The sequence below is a fragment of the Marmota flaviventris genome, chromosome 6, assembly GCF_047511675.1.
Source record: "Marmota flaviventris isolate mMarFla1 chromosome 6, mMarFla1.hap1, whole genome shotgun sequence".
In the NCBI taxonomy this organism is placed as follows: domain Eukaryota; kingdom Metazoa; phylum Chordata; class Mammalia; order Rodentia; family Sciuridae; genus Marmota; species Marmota flaviventris.
This window is the reverse complement of record NC_092503.1, coordinates 72,619,660-72,641,206: the sequence shown is the minus strand read 5'-3', so window position 1 is coordinate 72,641,206 and position 21,547 is coordinate 72,619,660. Positions and strand designations below refer to the sequence as shown.

The 21,547-nt window shown below is 32.8% G+C and overlaps 1 protein-coding gene across 1 annotated transcript in view; it reads right to left on the bottom strand.

The window, feature by feature from the left end:
• Positions 1–21,547, bottom strand: part of Rngtt (RNA guanylyltransferase and 5'-phosphatase) — a 239,393-nt gene that overhangs the window by 118,845 nt on the left and 99,001 nt on the right. The window contains exon 12 of the mRNA XM_027928259.2: positions 3,537–3,605. Within this exon, the coding sequence (XP_027784060.1) occupies positions 3,537–3,605 (69 nt within the window). The remainder of the gene's footprint in view (positions 1–3,536; positions 3,606–21,547) is intronic.

Here is a 21,547-nt window from a genome sequence, read left to right as displayed (position 1 = left end):
CAACATTTACTCAGTACTAGAGATTTGGACCAATGCATATTACTAAAATTAAGAGTTTTCAGCTTAATCATTAAAATAAATCAATAGTGTGACAATACACTAGAAATACCAAATAAAGAGAAAATAGAACACCATTTACTGTATAAACAGAAAATGATAAATATCTAGAAATTAGTCTAACAGCAATAAACAAAAAAAATTAGAAAACAAAAAAACCTGAAAAGAGCCATAACTTATTCATTGAGATGATTTAACATTGTAAACACATTGCTTTTCTCCACATTAATCTAAAATCAAAGTTATTCATACAAGAATTTTGGGGTAACTGGACAAACTGTGAATTTTATATGTTAAACCAAACATCTACAAATATTTGAAAAAATCCTAGCAAACAGAGAGTTGCCTTATCAGATATCAATTTCAAAGTCATTATAATTTTAAAAAGTTACTAAGATGGGTATAAGAATAACAAATCAACTGAATTTACAATACATCCTAGAAAGAGACTCATGTATTTGTCAGGTTATTTCTCATACATATACCAAACTCATAAATGAACAGGTCTGAATGATAAGTTTCACACACTTAATTTTCTGTAATTGCTGTTATATTTAATATTTAGACTTTATCTTTTAATCTAGGGAGGGTGGACCTGAAAATTTCTGAAACTCCAAGGTCCAACATCCATCTTCCTAAGCCTAAGACAGCATTTTCTGTAATTTCTTTCCCTAGTTTCTAGTTCTCCTGTATTTCCTCCTCCCTCCATATAAGATTCTTCCCTCTCTCTAGGAGCCTGTGAAAAAACAAAAGGAAATCACATAGCTCATTATATCTAAATGTGATTAAAGCATTAAAACTCTGTTTTAATGCACATGTAAAACATCTATAATATAGTGTTCGAAATATTAGAGCCCTTTCCTTTCCTCCAGTTACCCAATTTGATGTCATTTTATGTAACTTCCCAACAAGCTCAGACCCCAGTTTCTAAGGACAGAGTTGGTGAAGGCAAAATGCAACAAATGATGGATTATCACATAAGACATACAACCCTTTACCACAGAGTAAGTAGTTCTCATACTTGAACATGTTCAGAACCACTTAGGTTATTAAAAGACAAACTACAAACTCCCATCCCCAGAGTTTCTAATCAGTGCATCTGATGTAAAATGCACTTCTAACTTCCTGGGTAGTGCTAATTTTTCTTCCTGTGCCACAATTTGAAAAACACTACCCTACAGAGCACTAGTTATCAAGTGGATAACAAGGAGTGCTAGTTATTTCTTGGGGACAAGGATGCTGCTAACCATCCTACAATGCATAAGATAGCTCCCAGAGTAAATCAAATCATTATCAGGTCCAACACATCAATGGTGCTAATGTTGAGAAATTTATTACAAATACATGATTTGATCATTGAATCATCTTGATGAAAGTTCTTCTTTCACCAAGATAATTCTATTTTCCTTCAGATATTGATAACTCTTTGAATTTTACTCATTTACAGCAAAATGAAGTTTTGAAGACATTAATACTTAAAGGTATAGGGAGCCACAATAGGGATAAGTACTTACTCAATGCTACTGATAGACTTCTAGTAAAGAAATACAAATTAACATTCATTTTGCAAGAATTATAAGAAAACTAATTACATTAAAAGAGTGACTTCCTTAAAAGTACTAACAATATTTCTTAAGATGAGTGAAAAACAAACTGGTGTTCATTTCAGTATTATATATGTATGTGTATACATATATATGCATTTGATTTATTTTTTTTCATTTATTTTCTTTTTTTTTAATTGGTTGTTCAAAACATTACAAAGCTCATGACATATCATCTTTCATACATTTGATTCAAGTGGGTTATTAACTCCCATTTTTACCCCAAATACAAAGTGCAGAATCACATAGGTTATACATCCACATTTTTACATAATGCCATATTAGTGACAGTTGTATTCTGCTACCTTTCCTATCCCCTACTATCCCCCTCCCCTCCCCTCCCATCTTCCCTCTCTACCCCATCTACTGTTGTTCAATTCTCTCCCTTGTTCCCCCCCCCTTTCCCCTCACAACCTCTTATATGTAATTTTGTGTAAGAGTGAGGGTCTCCTTCCATATCCATACAATTTCCCTTCTCTCTCCCTTTCCCTCCCACCACTCGTCTCTGTTTAATGTTAATCTTTTCCTCATGCTCTTCCTCCCTGCTCTGTTCTTAGTTGCTCTCATTATATCAAAGAAGACATTTGACATTTTTTTTAAGGATTGGCTAGCTTCACTTAGCATTATCTGCTCTAATGCCATCCATCTCCCTGCAAATTCCATGATTTTGTCATTTTTTAGTGCTGCATAATACTCCATGGTGTATAAATGCCACATTTTTTTTTATCCACTCATCTATTGAAGGGCATCTAGGTTGGTTCCACAGTCTAGCTATTGTGAATTGTGCTGCTATGATTATTGATGTGGCAGTATCCCTATAGTACGCTCTTTTAAGGTCCTCAGGGAATAGTCCAAGAAGGGCGATTGCTGGGTCAAATGGTGGTTCCATTCCCAGCTTTCCCAGGAATCTCCATACTGCTTTCCAAACTGGCCGCACCAATTTGCAGTCCCACCAGCAATGTATAAGTGTACCCTTTTCCCCACATCCTCGCCAGCACTTATTGTTGTTTGACTTCATAATGGCTGCCAATCTTACTGGAGTGAGATGGTATCTTAGGGTGGTTTTGATTTGCATTTCTCTGACTGCTAGAGATGGTGAGCATTTTTTCATGTGCTTGTTGATTGATTGTATGTCCTCCTCTGAAAAGTGTCTGTTCAGGTCCTTGGCCCATTTGTTGATTGGGTTATTTGTTATCTTATTGTTTAATTTTTTGAGTTCTTTGTATATTCTGGATATTAGGGCTCTATCTGAAGTGTGAGGAGTAAAAATTTGTTCCCAGGATGTAGGCTCCCTGTTTACCTCTCTTATTGTTTCTCTTGCTGAGAAAAAACTTTTTAGTTTAAGTAAGTCCCATTTGTTTATTCTTGTTATAACTCTTGGGCTATGGGCGTCTTATTAAGGAATTTGGAGCCCGACCCCACAATATGTAGATCGGAGCCAACGTTTTCTTCTATCAGATGCAGAGTCTCTGGTTTGATATCAAGCTCTTTGATCCATTTTGAGTTAACTTTTGTGCATGGCGAGAGAAAGGGGTTCATCTTCATTTTATTGCATATGGATTTCCAGTTTTCCCAGCACCATTTGTTGAAGATGCTATCCTTCCTCCATTGCATGCTTTTAGCCCCTTTATCAAATATAAGAAAGTTGTAATTTTGTGGATTGGTTTCTGTGTCCTCTATTCTGTACCATTGGTCCACCCGCCTGTTTTGGTACCAGTACCATGCTGTTTTTGTTACTATTGCTCTGTAGTACACTGTACAATTGATCTTAAGAGAAAGCACTGATCACAAATCCTAATAAATATGACTGAGGTAATGGTACTTCCTATATAAAAGTATATATGTATATGAACACACACAGACAAATGAACTTACTCCAATGGGCTGAAAAATAAGTCCATCCATTTCATGACTGACTTCTTTGGCAAAATTTCCTTCAAGTAGCTGTAAAAACAAACAAACAAAAAAAAACAGCATATATTCCTTAGAAATACAATAATCACGTTTAAATTATTTTAAATTCTTGATAAGCTTTATAAAGACATAATATATAAGCTATTAAAATTGAAATACCAAAATAAAAGAGAGAGATACAGAGAGATCTAGGTTAATATACTGTAAGATTTTTTAAACTAATACATAAGGATTTCAATTTCCAAGAAAAGCTACTTTGAACCACAATCCTAATTCAACCACTAAAAAAGGATAAAAAGAGTGAATATGATTAATCATACTGCGTGATATATCTCAAAATAGTTAGAAAATAACACTATGAATATACTCATGCTAAAGACACAAAAAACGTTTAAGGTGATAGATATGCTAATTACCTTGAGTTGATCATAACCCAATATATACATGAATCAAAACACTACACTGGGTCTCATAAATATGTACAAATATTATATGACAATCAAAAAATAAAATAAAATGATCATAAAAAATTGAAGATATTCTGAATGCATTACTAAGCCAGCACAAAAGGAAAAAAGATGTACTCCCCCCCCCCAAAAAAAAAGTGAAAATAGAAACTCAGAAAAGTAATAAAGGGAATAAAATAAATAAATAAAAACACACAAAAAAAGGAGACAGCAAAGAAGCTTGTTTGGGGACAAGAATTTGCAACCACAAACTAGTTTAAACATGAGGAGTACAGTCCCCACAAAAAAGATAACTAATTAAAGCAAAAATACGAACAATGTATTATTGTGTTAATAACATGCAGAAGAAATATACAAGAGAAAATGTGATGATTCTATCATATGGTTCTTTTTTTAAATATTTTATTTTTTAGTTATAGTTGGACACAATACTTTTATTTTATTTATTTATTCTTATGTGGTGCTGAGGATGGAACCCAGGGCCTCGCACGTACTAGGCGAGCTCTCTACCACTGAGCCACAATCCCAGCACCCCCCCAATCATATGGTTATTAACCCAACTATCAAGTGATATACTTTTTTTTTAATTTAACAGAATTCACTTTGATATAATTATAAAATAACTATAAAAACTGAAAATTAAAAACCTTAAAGCAACAACTGCTACAATATACCCAAAGATGATATGCCTGATACAACTAAAAAGTGAAGATACAATAGAATTAAAATTCTCTAAAAGAATAATGGCAAGAAAATATAAAATGGGACTACATGAGAGAAATCACATGGTAAACCAAGTATTAAGATGGTAGATTTAAAAAAAAATTAGCAATAATTATATTAAATTTAATGGTACAAATACTCCAATCAAAAGGCAAAGGGTGCCACACTGAATTAAAAAGAAAAAATAATTCAGCTAGCTTAAAAGTAAAAGGATAGAATAAGATGTTAAATTCCAACACTAATAAATAGAAGGCTTACATTAATTGAGGACTTAAGAATAAGAAATATCAAAAATAAAAAGCAACAATACATGCTGACAAAGTAAGTGAATTCAACAAGAACCTACAGTAATCCCCAAAGCAATTACACCTTTAAAAAAAAAAATCTCAAATGCTTTTTTTTTTTTAAGAGAGAGAGAGAGAGGGAATTTTAAATATTTATTGTTTAGTTTTTTCGGTGGACACAACCTCTTTATTTTTATGAGGTACTGAGGATCGAACTCAGCGTCCCGCGCATGCCAGGTAAGTGCGCTACCGCTTGAGCCACATCCCCAGCCCTCAAATGCTTTTTTTAAAAAAATCCTAATATAATAAATAAGAAAAGGGGGGGGGGGGGATCCTCAGTTATACATGGAGAATTTAATTCTGCTCTTCAAGTAAATGAATCAACATGTAGAAAAATATTCAGTAGGAGTTAAGACATCTTGACAAGACTTATAGAACATGAGCAGACAGAAAATCAGTATAGATATGGACAACTAGAAAATCACCATAAAACAACCTGGCCTAATACCACCCAACAATAGAACACATTTTTTTCTCAACTGCACACAATACATTTAAAAATTGAAGTCATACAAGGTATATTCTCTAATTGCAATGAATAAATTAGATATCAGTAAGAAAAACATTCTTGTGAAGTTGCCCCATGTTCAGAAACTAAAGAAAATACTTCTAAAGAATTCAGGGGCTGGGGTTGTGGCTCAGTGATAGAGCACTCGCCTAGCACGTGTGAGGCCCTGGGTTCAATCCTCAGCACCACATAAAAATAAACAAAATAAAGGTACTGTGCCCAACTATAACTTAAAAAAAATCTTAAAAAAAAAAGAATTCATAAATAAAAGAAGAAATCAATAGGAAAATTTTTAAATATTCTGAACTTAAGAAAAAAATACAATAGTCTGACACTTGAAGGATGAAATTAACACACACTTTACAGGTAAGAAAAAAAGTCACTGCATTAAATGCCTACTTAAAAGAAAGATAGGTCAAAACTCAGTGACCTTGACTTCTCCCTTAAGAAAGTAAGGAGAACTCTAAAGAATTTAAGAGTCACAAATATAAGAGTGAGTCATTTGAGATGAGCTAGTATATAATCAATAAAGATGACTTCTGCCCATAGGGATAAATCCCAGTCCTTGCTGAGGAGGGTGTACCCAAAGCTCACTAAGCTGCAAAGAAGTTGTTGTAATGTCTCTTGAGTTTTAAAAATGGAAGTTGTGGTCAGAAAGCAGAAGGTAGGAGGATAGAAAGTTGAGGCTGCCCTCAGCAACTTAACCAGGCCCTGTCTTAAATTTAGATAGATAGATAGATAGATAGACAGATATATGTATGTATGTATGTATGTATGTATGTATGTAGAGGCTGTGGCCCAGAGCTTAAGCATCCCTGGGTTCAATCCATGGTGGAAGGCAGGAAGGCAGGCAGAAGGCAAGCAAGCAGGAAGGCAGGAAGGAAGGAAGGAAGATATAAGATTCCAAAGCAAAAGTAACTAAAACAAAAGAAAGTCACTGAAATGAAAATTTTGTAGAAATAGGCCAAGGTGATCAGAAGGTCAAACCAAACATGAGGAAGCAAGGATGATGGGCAAGCGTTGAGAGAAGAGTTTAGGTTAGGTTCAATCTCCTCAGAAAGAGGAAGAGTTACCAAAAAGTCTTAAATGTACTTAGTTAAAGTAGCATAGCTTGAAAGGTCACATTTTACTTAGGAACTTAAATGTCAGACATATTTAAAACTTACTTTGGTATTATTTTGTCTCTGATACTATATTCCAAAATAAAATGTCTTATACTTTTTAAGTTAGTCCATATCTTTTTCTCTTTTTCTACATTTTAAGTAAAATTTACTCATGTGTTACACTAGAATACTAATGCAAGAAATACCAAGCTAAACTAAGCTTTTGTTAGATAATTTACTGGATAATCAACAGCTCAATAAAAATAAAGTTTATATTCTGTGTTCATTAGGTAGATATCTCCCAAATGCCTAATAATGCTACAAACCAAGCAAGGGATACTGGGAAGCCAATGTTAATATAAGCCTAAACTCATATGGTTACATAATACATCTTAACTTTAATTTGAAATTAAAAATAATTAAATTCAATGATGTCATTAGCCATTTGTCCCTGTCAATCTTTTGTCAGAAATACAGTTCTGGGGGCTGAGGTTGTGGCTTAGTAGTAGAGTGCTTGCCTAACACAGTGAGGCCATGGGTTAGAGCCTCAGCACCAAATAAATAACTTAATTAAATAAGTTATTATTAAAAAAGAGAGAAAGAAAGAAATGCAGTTCTGCTTAAATTAACAAAGATGTCTCTAAAACATTTCTGATAAGTAAAGAATCCTGATTTAGAAATAATTGCAAAACCCTGGAGTGAATAAGTAGACTATATGTTCAATTACCTAAGTTAGGATATATTCCTTTTCAGAATTATAATTTTCTTGATTATTTTCCCTCTAGATAAAATTAGAAGATAATTGGATGAAAAGCAAAACAGCAGACATAATATATCAAACAGGTTTTAATAAAACAGTAGTATTTCATAAGGTTTTATTTCTAAAACAAATTTGCTCACTTATATACTTAAGCTTATCACTTAATTACCACCTGAAATATCATACAGAAGGCATGCAACTTTCCATGGATCAAAGATTACAAGAACTGACAAAGGTTATACCAGATGATTGACTCTGAATTGGTATTTTATATGTCTGTGAATCAAGAATTGAAAACCAAATCATTATAAATGCATAAGCAGAAAACTATAATGCACAAAGGCTTGAAATTAGAAACATGAGAAGCAAAATAGAAACTGTGAAGTTACGAAGTATACAAAGGAGTCTTTTAGAAATAATAAGGAAAATGATAGCTTAAGAATACAGCAAAGAAGAAAATGAAACGGCAGTGTTATCTGGAATACAAATTGGCATTATCAATTCATTATAGAATAGAAAATATGCCAAGGGAATATTTAAACAAGAATAAACTCTCTCCACCTTGCAGTTCTGGTCTATTTTACTCACATCAGATATTTTCTGGAAACTCCACAAGAACTTCAATTGACTGACTGAGACTACTCAATGAGGTAATTATATCTGTTGACCTCTATAACATGTTCTCATCACCCCGCTAATATCTGAGGTTTAGTTTTAACAATCCCCCCAAAATGGATATTTGCACTCTCCTATATATTAATATTTATTTTTTTCATTCCCAAAGTATAATTCTACTTCAGGTTAATATTATTCAATGTGTCCTAAATATTCTTCTAAACAGAAATTAATCATTTTACAATAAGCCATAGTTCTTGTTCACCACAAAACAACATGGTTATTTTCTTTAAAATGAATTATTTGATTACCACTATTTACCAATGTTACCTAAACAACTCCAGTATCATTAAAGTTAGCTCCTCAAAATATAAATAGCTTTTTGATACTATCATTGGCTTTTTCACTATTCTACATAATTGCAATTAAAATTAGGCTTAATAGTTCTGGTGAATCCCAACTGACAAGGTAAAAAAAAATCTAAAAACAAAATTTCTCTAGGACAGTTTATTACTTTTTTATTGTTGTTAGCCTTATTTTAATCAAAATTCCCTTTTAATTCCACAAAGAAGCAGATCACTATACTCTTAAGAAATGATTGACATTTCATTTCATCAGGTTTCCAATTTTTTTTAATTTCATAATTTAGGCACAATTTATTCATTTAACAAACATTCACTTCCTGTCAGTAACTGACAAACACTCTATTAAGTGTTTAAGATTTAGAAGAGATTAATCTTTAATTTGGAAGAACTCTGCAAGATTCAATGTCATAGTCAAAAGACTGTAGGTGCCAGGATGTAAACCTAACTGGACTGAGTATACAACAATAGAAACTCGTAAGATCAAGGACCAACTAGAGAGAGTATCCTCATATATAAATAGTCAGGTTCAATATTTTTTAATTATTATGAGTTTAAACTTTATAAGGCTCTCCAATGATTTCAAGATAAGAAGGACCTCAATACATACATACATACTTACACACACACACATACACACACACACACACACACACACTAGTCATTTTACAATAAGTGCTGACTCAGTTTGGCCTCCTAACTATCACATGAAGTGGAGATTACTATTACCCCATTTTAAAAGTGAGAACTTGCCAACAGTCACAATACAAGCAACTAAGAACCCGTATTCATTTGAGCTCCAGAGTTCACATTCTTAACTGATATTCCAAACTAGAATATCACAGGCCCAGAAACTTCCTAATCTCTAGTCTAGGTTAAAGTTCCTTCAACATACTCTCATTATATTGTATGTTTTCTTCCATCAGAGGCTTTTCTCATTTGTCTGATTATCAAATTGATCTGTAGGCTTTTTAAGGTTAATAATCACATTTGTCTAAGTTCCAGGAAAAATTAATTTTAATAAGAGTAAAAACTGGGCTGGGGCCTGGGCTCAGTGGTAGAGCACTTGCCTAGAACATGTAAGGCATTGGGTTCAATCCTCAGAACCACAAAAAATAAATAAATAAAATAAAGGTATTGTGTCCATCTACAACTAAACTAAAAAATATTAAAAAAACAAAAAGAAGAAGAAACTAAAATCTATGACTTACATTAAACCAGCGGTTTTTAAATTCTTGATTTAGTTTTGCTTGTTTCACATATTTGTAATTGTGTTTTATTTTACATTTAAATGATAATAATGTTAACTAAAAAATCACATCTATATTCATCATATCTTCAGTATCAATTATAATAATCTGGCATACAGTCAACTCTCATTTCAATTAATGTATGCTAAATAAATATAAAGTAATAATGCAAGGATCTATAAAAAACAAACAATGGACACATTATACTCAGAGGTTATAGGTTAAGTACAAAACAGATGGAATGCATTATACTAATAGGTGGCATAAAGCATAAAAGAGTTTTAAAGTCACAAATTTTTGACTCTTGTGGTAGAGATTAAGAGGATATGATTCAAAAGAAAAAACCTAAAACAATCTCTTCTACTTAATACTTTCCCACAAACAATTCCTTATTACTTTCTTTATTTCCAATGGAAACAACAATAATAGTGTCCTAATTGATCTCTTTGCTTTTAAGTTAACTTTTTTTCTCCAAACTGTTTTTATTCACCCATGTTAGAACTGACTTTCCAAAACAATTTGTCATGTATCACAGCCATTTCTAAAGTGCTTTGAATGTTCCCCACTTCTATACATCAATTTACCTTAGCATAGTTTTGTTTGGGGTTTGTTTTGTTTTTGTATTTTGTTTTATTTTATTTGTGCCAGGGATTGAACCCAGGGGCACTCAACCCCTGAGCCACATCCCAAGCCTATTTTTGTACTTTGAGATAGGGTCTCAATAAAGTTGCTTAGGGCCACAATACGTTGCTGTGGCTGGCTTTGAACTTGCCATACTATGGCTTTAGCCTCCTAAGCCACTGGGATCACAGGTATGTGCTACCATGCCCAACCAATTAGCATAGTTTTTAAAGTTCACTTTTTTCTAACAACCTCTCCTGTATGTATCTATAATCTAAACAAAATAAAACACTCCTTTTCCACAATGTATATATTCTTGGATGTCATTAAAACTTTGTTCATCTAGACTCTGTATCCAGATTGTAGCTGGTAAGAAATATATATTCGTTTTGTGGGTAGAAAAGCAAGATCCACTGGTTGGGAAGGCTATTGAACAGTTTTGGAGGGAACAGAATATGATAGAGACTGTTTTAGTCATATTTTTTGTCACTGTGATCAAAAGACCTAACAAGAACAATTAAAGGAGGAAGTTTATTTTGTCTCATGGTTTCAGTTCACAAATGGCTAACTCCATTGCTCTGGGACCAAAATGAGGCAGAGCATCATGGCAGAAGGGCATGGAGGCGGAAAGCACCTCAGGACATGGCAATCAGGAAGCAGAAGAAGCTCTGCTCACAAGAGACAAAATATAAACCACAAAGTGATACCCCCAAAGTCATACCCTCCTCCGACTACACACAACTACTTATAATTATCACCCAGTTAATCCAGATTAACAGATTAATCCAATATAATAACCTACCTATCATAATCTAATCATTAGGTCATTACTCTTGTGATTTAATCATTTCACCTCTGGGCATTATTGCATCTTCTCACACATCAACTTTGGAGGGATATCACATATCTAAACCATAACAGATACTTAACAATAAGCATGTGCTGCAGTGAAAAATAAAACTGAACTACTTATGTGTCTGGTCTGAATGTCACCAGGGATTAAAAAAGCAGAAAGATTTTTAAAATTCAAAAATTCATCCTCTGTTTAAACAGGCAGTATAGAAGAAATTAATTTTACCACAAAGAAGTCTGGCTTCAGCTACTGGAAGATGATCTCTGTGTCTCTGGAATAACCTGCCTGATAGGAATGCCTTTGTTGTTTGGTCAATGGAGAGTCTAACCACATAATTTTTGATAAAGGCTATGCCATAAAGTTCAGGCCTCCAAAGGAACTGAAGACTAAAGGTATAAGTCTGAACTTCCAAGAAGGGATAAGAATAAAGGTCAAACAGGCAGCATTTGATGGAACACCTATATAAACTCTAAACACAAACAGCTTGGATAAGTATTATAAACCACAGCCTGGAAGAGGTAATGCTGTCCATGATTCCACAGTGAAAAAACAACCAGAAGCTTTGCACTGGGCCTCATCCAAATTTTGTCCTAGGGGGTCTCTTCATTGACTGGTTTGCATTTACATCTTTTCAAGATAATAAAATTATAACCTGAAATATGGTGCTTCTTGAGTTTTATGAGCCATTCTAATGAATTATCAAACCCAAGAGAGTCAGTAGGGACCCTAAAATTTGCAGCCAGCAGCTAAACTAAAGGTAGCCATAGGGACCCCAAACTTGAGCCTGTATCTGAGGCAAGGGCAATCTTGTGGGGACTATGCAATTGGCCTAAACTCATTCCAAAACATTTGTCACTGTGTTTCTCTAGTTGATACAATTTAGGTTGTTCTCAAAGTCATTCCATCTGTGGGAAAGGTTATAAATTCCCTTATGGGGCATTATTACCAAGAGGCTATTCAAAAAATGGCAAAAAATGTGGCTTGGCATTATAGAAAGACTGATGCCAGAGGTGCCCTCTCAGTTAATGAATATAATGGCCTAGTTAGCCACCACAGATAAGACCTTTAGCCTAATTTTAATGGATCTTGAGTATCTCTGGATGAAAATGACCCACACTGGGATACTGAGTGGCACTCTATTGTAAACAGAACATGTTCTGTAGCCTAATAAAGTATTAGAAAACATAAATGAGACTTTCCAAAACAATTTGTCACAGCCATTTATCAACAACAATTTATCACAGCCATTTCTAACGTGCTTTGAATGTTCCTCACTTCTGTACATCAATTTACCTCAGCATAGTTTTGTTTTGGGTTTTTTATCTGTTTGTTTGTATTCTGTTTTATTTTGGTGGTACTAGTAGGGATTGAACCCAGGGGCACTCAACCACCGAGCCACATTCCCGGCCCATTTTTGTACTTTAAGAAAGACAAGACAGGATCTGAATAAATATTTCAATACAGGGAGATTTTCTTTTTTTTTAAAAAGACCCAAAGAGAAAACATGGAAATGAATAATTCAGTGTCAGATTTCTTCTAAAAAAATTTTAAAGCCACCTCAGGTTTAAAAAAAAAAAACCTCAACAACAGTCTCAATTAATCAGAAGAAAGAATGTCAGAGCTGCAAATATTACATTCTAATAACAATTAAAAAATAAGCAAGTGAAAAGAATATACAAGATCTCTGGGAAACCATTAAAAAGATCAAACACATGCATAATGGGCATTCTGAAGGGAGAAGAACAATAGCAAAAAATTCACCAAGTTATGATATATAGATAGAAGAGGCATTAAAAACCAAAGGCCAAATGTTTTCTCTGATTAGTGGATGTTGGGGGGTGGGGAGAGATTTGCCAAGGGAAGAATGGAGAAACTTTGGATTGGGTAAAGAGGAGGGAGGGGAGGATCATGGGTCAGGAAAAATGGTGGAATGAGACAGATCTCATTACCCTAGGTACACATACGATCACACAAATGGCGCAACTCTACATCATATACAACTAGAAAAATGAAATGTTGCACTCTATTTGTGTACAATGAATTGAGATGAATTCTGCTGTAATATATAACTAAAGCAGAACAAATTTAAAAAAAAAATAGACTTGACTACAATCTCTCCATAACATTTTACACTGCCAAAATTACAAAGAATATTAAATGCTGCAAGAGAGGAATGCCAAGCCACATTTACAGGCAAAATCATCAGAATAACAGTAGATTTCAAAGCAGAATCCTAAAACCAAGAGAGAAAGAAACAATGTATTTCAAGTCCTGAAAGAAAATAACTGCCAACTAAAATTACTATACCCAGCAAAGTTATCTCTCAAAATGGAAAAAGAAATAGACCTTTGAAGAAAAGGGTAAACTAAGGGAATTTGTGACTACTAAATGAGCACAAGAAAAGACACTTGAAGAAATCCTACACCTACAGTACACAGATAAACACAATCAAAAGAACATGGGAAAGAATCAAACATTTTATATATATAATGTCTAAGATTATAAATATCATATCAAACATTATAAATATCAAAGTCTAAGATGAATAAGAGAAAGAAATGAGCATAAAATCTTTAAAAAAAGAAGAAGAAAAATCAACAAATTGATTTTCAATAATTACCCTAAGTATAAATGTTCTTAATTCACCAATTAAAAGACACAGACTGGCTAGGCAAAATACTGCATGCCTATAATACCAGTGACTTGAGAGGCTGAGGCAGGAAGATCATAAGTTATGGCCAACCTCAGCAACTTAGCAAGACCCTCAAAATTCAGTGAGACCCTGTCTAAAATAAAAATAAGAAGGGTTGGGGAAGCAGTTCAGTAGCAAAGCATCCATGGATCCAATCCCTAAAATCAAAATTTTTTTTAAAAGACAAAGATTGGCAAATTGGATTAGAAAGTAAGACTCAACAATAAGCTGCCTGCAAGAAACTGACTTCACCTACAAAGATATACACAGACTGAAAATGAAAGGATGAAAAATGGTATAAGAAAATGGAATAAAAAAGCAAGCAGGAGTAGCTATACATACATCTGACAAAATAACCTTTAATACAAAATCAGTTTGAAGTGAAAGAGACGGTCATTACATATCAATCAAGGGAACAATCATTATATGTAATGATTATAAATATACATACATACACCAAACATCAGAGCACCCAATTTTATAAAACAAATACTAATTGCCAAAAAGAGAGAGATCCACTAACAACAATAGTGGATAACTTCAAAATTCCACTCTTACATATAATTCATACAGACAAAAACATCAACAAAGAAACACTGGAGGCAGACTACACTATAGATCAAATGGCCTGAATAGACAACTACAGAACATACCAACCAACAGCAACGGAATATAAATTATTTTCATCAGCACATGAAACTTTTTCAAAAATATACTATATATTAGGTCATAAAATTAATATTAACTAATTCTTTAAATGAATTCATTTCCTGCATCTAACCAGGTCACAATGGAATAAAACTAGAAATCAACAGCAATAAAAACACCTCTGAATGAACATTAGTTCACTAAAGAACTCAGGAGAGATTTAAAAATTCATAGAATCAAACAAAAATAGAAACACAGATGAAGTTATGGGATGCAGTAAAAGTACAAATAAAAGTTTATAGCAGTGAGTGCCTACATTTAAAACAGAGGGATCTCAAATAAATAACCTAATAATACATATCAATGTCTAAGAAAAATAAGAACAAACCAAACTCAAAATCAGTAGAAGGAAAGAAATAATAAAGAGCAGAAATAAATGACATAGAAGCTAAAAGAATAGCAGGGATCAATAATACAAAAGAGTTGGTTCTTTGGAAAGAGAAAATTGACAAATATTTAGCTAGACTAACCACAAGAGAGAGAAGACCTGTGCAAGTAAAATTAAAGGTGAAAAGAAGACACTGTAATAGGTACAAATGAAATTCAAAGGATCATTAAAGAATATTTTGAAAAACTACATTCTAGTAAATTGGAAAATCTAGAAGAAATGGGACAAATTTCTGGACACATATGATCTAACAAAATTAAACCAAGAGAATATTAAAAAAAAAAAACTAAACAAATCAGTAGTAAATAATGAGATAGAAGCAATAATCAAGAGTCTCCCAACAAAGCAAAACCTAAAAATCAATTTTTTGCTGCTAACTAACACCAGTACACCTGAAATTATTCCATAAATAGAAAGGGAAGGAATCCTTTGAAACTCATCCTTCAAAGTCCTTATTAACATTCTTCCAAAACCTGATAAAGACACAACAACAACAGAAAACTATATACCAATATCCTTGATGAACACAAAAATCCTTAATGAAACACTTGCAAATTGAATCAGCACCACATTAAAAAGATCATATGCTATAATCAAATTGATTTCATAAAAGGGGTCCAAGGATGGTTCAATATATGCAAATGAATAAACAATGCAGCTCATAAACAGAATCAAGGATGAAAAATCACATGATCATAAAACAGATGCAGAAAAAGCCTTTGATAAAATTCAAAAGTCCTTCCTCATAAAACTCCTGAATTAGGTATAGAAGAATAATAATTCAACATCATAAATGCTATATATACAAACTCATAGTCAACATCATCCTGAATTGGAGAAAACTGAAAGCATTTCCTCTAAGATCAGGAATAAAACAATGAGGTCAATTCTCTTAGTCAATACAATACTTTAAATTTTAGCTACAGCAATGAGAGGAAGGAAGGAAGGAAGGCATGGAGGGAGGGAGGGAGGAAGGGAGGGAGGCCAACGGACCAGAAATATGAACAGAAAATGAGAAAATATTTTTTTTTATTTTCTGATTATCATATTCTTAGAAATCCCTAAAAACTTCACCAAAAAGACTCTTAGAACCAATAAACAAATTCAGTAAAGTAGCAGGATACAAAATCAATATGCAAAAAACAGTAGCTTTCCTATTCACCAATAATTAACTTCCTGAGAAAGAAATCAGGAAAATTATCCCATTCACAATAGCATAGGATGGGCTGGGGATGTGGCTCAAGCAGTAGTGCGCTCGCCTGGCATGCGTGCAGCCCGGGTTCGATCCTCAGCACCACACACAAACAAAGATGTTGTGTCCACCGAAAAATAAATAAATAAATATTTAAAAAAAAAAAAAAAACAATAGCATAGGATGGATGGATGGATGGATGGAGAGAGACAGGAAAAAGAAGATCAAAAAATTCTACACTGAAAATTACAAAACACCACTGGGAATGGTGGTACATTCTTATTATCCCAGCAACTCAGAAGACTGAGGCAGGAGGATCACAAGTTTGAGGGCAGCCTCCACAACTTAACAAGACCCTGTCTCAAAATAAAAAAGAAAAGAAAAGAACTGAGGATGTAGCTCCATGGTAAGGAGCCCTGGCTTCACAAGGGGAGGGGAAGGGAGATAAGAGGACAAACACAATAGAATAGAGAACCCAGAAATGAATCCATGCATCTAGAGCCAACTGATTCTTGACAAAGGTGCTCAAACCATATACTGAAGATCCAAAGGCCTTAATATAGGACCTGAAACTTTGAAATTATTAGAAGAAAACACAGAAATAACAATTCAAGATATTGGCCTAAGCTAACAATTTCCTGAATAGGACTCCAATAGCTCAGGAAACAAAAGAATTAAGAAATGGGATTACATTGAATTAAAAGGCAAAGGAAACAACAGAGTGAAGAAACTGCCTACAAAATGGGAGAAAGTCTTCCAGCTATTCATCTGACAGATGAACATGTCAAGAATGCAGAATATCTAAAGAACTCCAAAAACTCAACATCCAAAAACAAGTAACCTAATCAATAGATGGGGAAAAGATCTGAACAGACATTTCTCAAAGAAGTACAAATGGCAATATATGAAAATGCTCAATATCTTTAGCCATAAGGGAAATGCAAACCAAAACTACATTTGAGATTCCATATCACCCTAGTCAGAATGGTTATTAACATCAAAAAATAACAATAACAACAGATGTTGGTGAGAATGTAAAGAAAAAGATAACATTATACACTGTTTGTAAAAATCTAAATTAGTACAGCCACTATGGAAAACAGTATGGAGGTTCACCAAAAAGTTCAAACTACAACTACAGCCTAGGTGCCTATCAACAGCTGAATGAATAAGGAAAATATGGCATAGATATACAATGGCATATCAGCCATAAGGAAGAATGAAATTATGTCATTTGTAGGAAAAGTAATGGAACTGGAAGACACTATAATAAGCAAAATAAAAAAGACACAGAAAGATAGGTATAGCATGTTTTTTTCTCATGCAGACACTTTAAAAATAAATAAATATATATATATACATACACAAGTATATACATACAAATGACCTGAAAAAAGAGGAACTATTAGAAAATAGGATGGGAGGAAAGGGGAGAACAAAGGGGCTTATATAAAACATATATAAGATTTTTTTTAAAAACATGTAAAACAACATTTTAAACAAAAAAATAACTATTAGGCAAAACTGTATTAAGAAAAGTTCATATTTGTAAGCAAATATGACTAAGCAAAACTCTAAACAGAAAAAAATATATCAACTTATTTGGAAAATAATTCATAGTAGAAAAATAAGTGATAAAGGTTTATATGCTAAAAACATTCTACATTAGAAAAAAGACTATGTAATAGCACTGAAAGATTTTAATATTCCTCTTACTCTATGACAAACTTAGAACAAAAATATATTCATACAACATAAAAACCGCTGCTACATTAGGCAACAAAAATTCCAGCAAACTCCTAGAAAGAAATTACAACAATCACTAATGAGAAAAAGAATAAATTTAAACTATGAAAGATAAATTTTAAAAAATAGAGGAGAGTTGACAAATTGGAAATTTTAAAACATTATTTTAAGTATTACTCAAAGTAACTGAAAATTTTAATTACTGGCTTGTGAGAAAGATAAAAAAAATTATGGCAGCCAGTTTTCCCCTGGAAGCATTTCCCAATTCTAAACTAATAAATAGATATTCCTTAAGAAAAGGGCTACTGTTTAGAGATGTTACAGAGAGAAGATTTTAGTAGACTTACAGAAATAGACAAAATTGGAAGGGACTGAACACATAGGTGGACCTCCCCTTAAATTTTTGGCAAATTTTTGAAGTTGATAGTTGTATTCTATCAACAAAACTAAAAAATAAATATTTTTTTAGAAAATAATGGAACAAAATTAGAAATCAAGAATGAGATAAAAAATAAAAACCACTCTTACATCTGGAAAGTAAATAAAAAACTTCTGAATGATGAACGGATAGCAGAAAGAATCAGGGGAGAAATAAGAAAAACCTCTTAGAAGTAAATGAGTATAATGATACAACATATTAAAATTTGAGATAAGTAAGAAAGCAGTTCTAAGAGGAAAATTCATAACCTTGAGCTCATACATTAAGAGAACAAAAAGATATAAAATAAATAATGCAACATTACATTTTAAGATACTAGGAAAAGAAAAACAAACCAACACCAAAATCAGTAGAAGACAGGAAATAATCAAAATCAGAGCCAAAAATCAAAGAAATTGGAGATTTTAAAAACAAATACAAAAGATCAATGAAACAAAGAGTTAACTTTTTGAAAGAATAAACAAAATTGATAAACTCTTAGCCAAACTAACCAAATGAAAGAGAGGGGGAAAAAACTTACATTATCAAAACTGGAGATGAAAAAGGAAATGTTACCACAGACACTACTAAAAAAAATCTAAAGGATTATAAGAAACTATTCTGAAAATTTATACTCCAATAAGATAAAATATCTTGATAAACACACATTCCTAGACAAATATGGTCTACCCCTACCCAAATTGAACCAGGATTATATGGAAAACTTAAAGAGATCAATTTTAAGAACTGAAATTGAATCAGTTATCAAAAGACTTCCCACAAAGAAAAATCCAGGCCAGGTACAGGGGCATATACCTATAATCCCATCTACTTGGGAGGCTGAGGCATAAGGATCTTGAATTCAAAACCAGTCTCAGCCAACTTATCAAGGTCCTAGGCAACTCAGTGAGACCCTGTTTCTAAATAAAATATTAAAAGGGCTGGTGATGTGGCTCAGTGGTTAAGTGCCCCTGGGTTCAATTCCATGTTCCAAAAATAAAAAGTAAAGAAAAACCTAGGACCACATGATTCAAAGCCATGTTCTACCAATCCTGTCAAGAAGAAGTAATACCAATCTTCTTCACATTATTCCATGAAATAGAAAAAGAGGGAACACTGCCAAATCATTACCAAAACTAAAGACACATCAAGGAAAGAAAATTTCAGACCTTTCAGACCAATATCCTTGGCTAACATAAAAGGAAGAATTCTTAATAAAACATTGGCAACCACTTACAAAAACATATTGAAAAGATAGTGTACCATGATCACATGGGCTTCATCCCAAGAATGCAAGGTTGCTTCAAAATACGGAATTCAATAAATGTAATTCACCACATAAATAGACTCAAGGACAAGATCACATGATTATTTCAATATATGTAGAAAAAGCATGACAAAGTATAGCACCCATTCATGTTAAAAACACTTGTAAAAATAAGAATAGAAGAAACTTACCTCCACATTGTAAAGACTATATATGATAAACCCAAGGCCAACATTATTCTGAATGGAGAAAAACAAAAGCATTTCCTCTAAAAACAGGTACAAGACAAGGATGCCCAGTTTGCCACTCCTATTCAACACTGTCCTTGAAACTCTAGACAGACCAATTAAGCTAGAGAAGGAAATTAAACAGATACAAATTGGAAAAGAAGAATTCAAATTATTTTTTTTTTGCTGGTGACATGATTCTATATTTAAAAGACCCCCCCAAAAAAAAACTCCACAACAAAACATTTAGAACTCATAAATAAATTCAGCAGAATAGAATGTAAAATAAATACCTATAAATCAATCATGTTCCTACTAGAAATTAAAATTAATTTCTCCTAAAAGAAATTATGAGAAGTATCCCATTTACAATAGCTTGGTTGGGGGCCCACTTGGGAATCAATCTAACAAAAAAGGTGACAGACCTGTACAATGAACACTATAGAACACTGAAGGAAAAAAATAAAGAACTTAGAAGATGTAAAGACCTGCCATGTCCTTGGATAGCAGAATTAGTCAAAATGGCCATACTACCAAAAAGTGCTATGCAGATTCAATGCAATTCTCATCAAAATTCCAATGACGTTGTTCACAGAACTAGAAAAGGCAATTATGAAATTCATTTGAAAAATAAGTGAACAGAACAGCCAAAGTAATTCTTACTGAGAAAAGTGAAGCAGAAGGCATCACAATACGAGGCTTCAAATTATATACAGAGCTATAGTTTTTTTGGTTTTTTTTTTGTTTTGTTTTGTTTTGTTTTGTTTGTTTTGTTTTTATGATGCTGTCACCAGAATGAAACGTCTTAGGTGCCACGTATAATTTTAATGTAAAAGTACTGGTAATACAGTATCCTGCTTATTCTCTTCAAAGCTCAACTATGCAGTGAACATATAATAGAAAGATATAAAAAGAAAAAAGTGGGTCCCAGACCAAGTTTCTATCTGTAAAGATAAAAATTTGATTCTGAAACATGACAAATTTCACAAAAGGTATATCATTCCTTAAAGCATCTTAGGAAAGGTCAACTAGACTTCTTTTCAATGCCAAATATGACACTTTATCTTTTCAAAAACTTCTAAAATGTTTATCTGTGAACAATCAAGAAGAGGACCACATGATATGCATGCTCAAAATGTATCAATGTTCTCATAAGGAAAGTAGAGTTTTATGATGAAAAATTAACATATTTCAAATAATTAAAACCATCAATTAGAGTTATTAAAGAAGTAAGCCACTACCAAAACAGACATTCAGAAAATAATGTATGTACAAAAATAAAAATAAATAATAAATGTTTTTATAAAAATAAAAAGGAGAAAAGAAAAGGGAGAGAAGAAATTAAGAGACAGATTCAATGAATCTAAAAAGTCTAACATACCAGAGTGACAAAAGAACACACTATATGAAATCTGTATACAGATAAGTAAAAATCCCACAAAAGCACTAGTGAGAAATGGAGAATGTTTTAGGAAATAATTAGTCAATATGCGTTATATACCTCATATCTTAACTGCAAAAACTCTAAGATACATTTACTTTTAAATGTTAAGATGTGGTAAACATTCTAGTGAACACTATTTAGTAGTACTAATAGTAGTAGGAATATCTAATGAAAATAATAATGTAAAAAGAGGAAAGAGAAAAGAAAAAGGAGAATAAACAGGAAAATGGAAAGATTAAGCATAAACAGAATTAACATGTTCATGTGAGATAGCAAGGAATGAA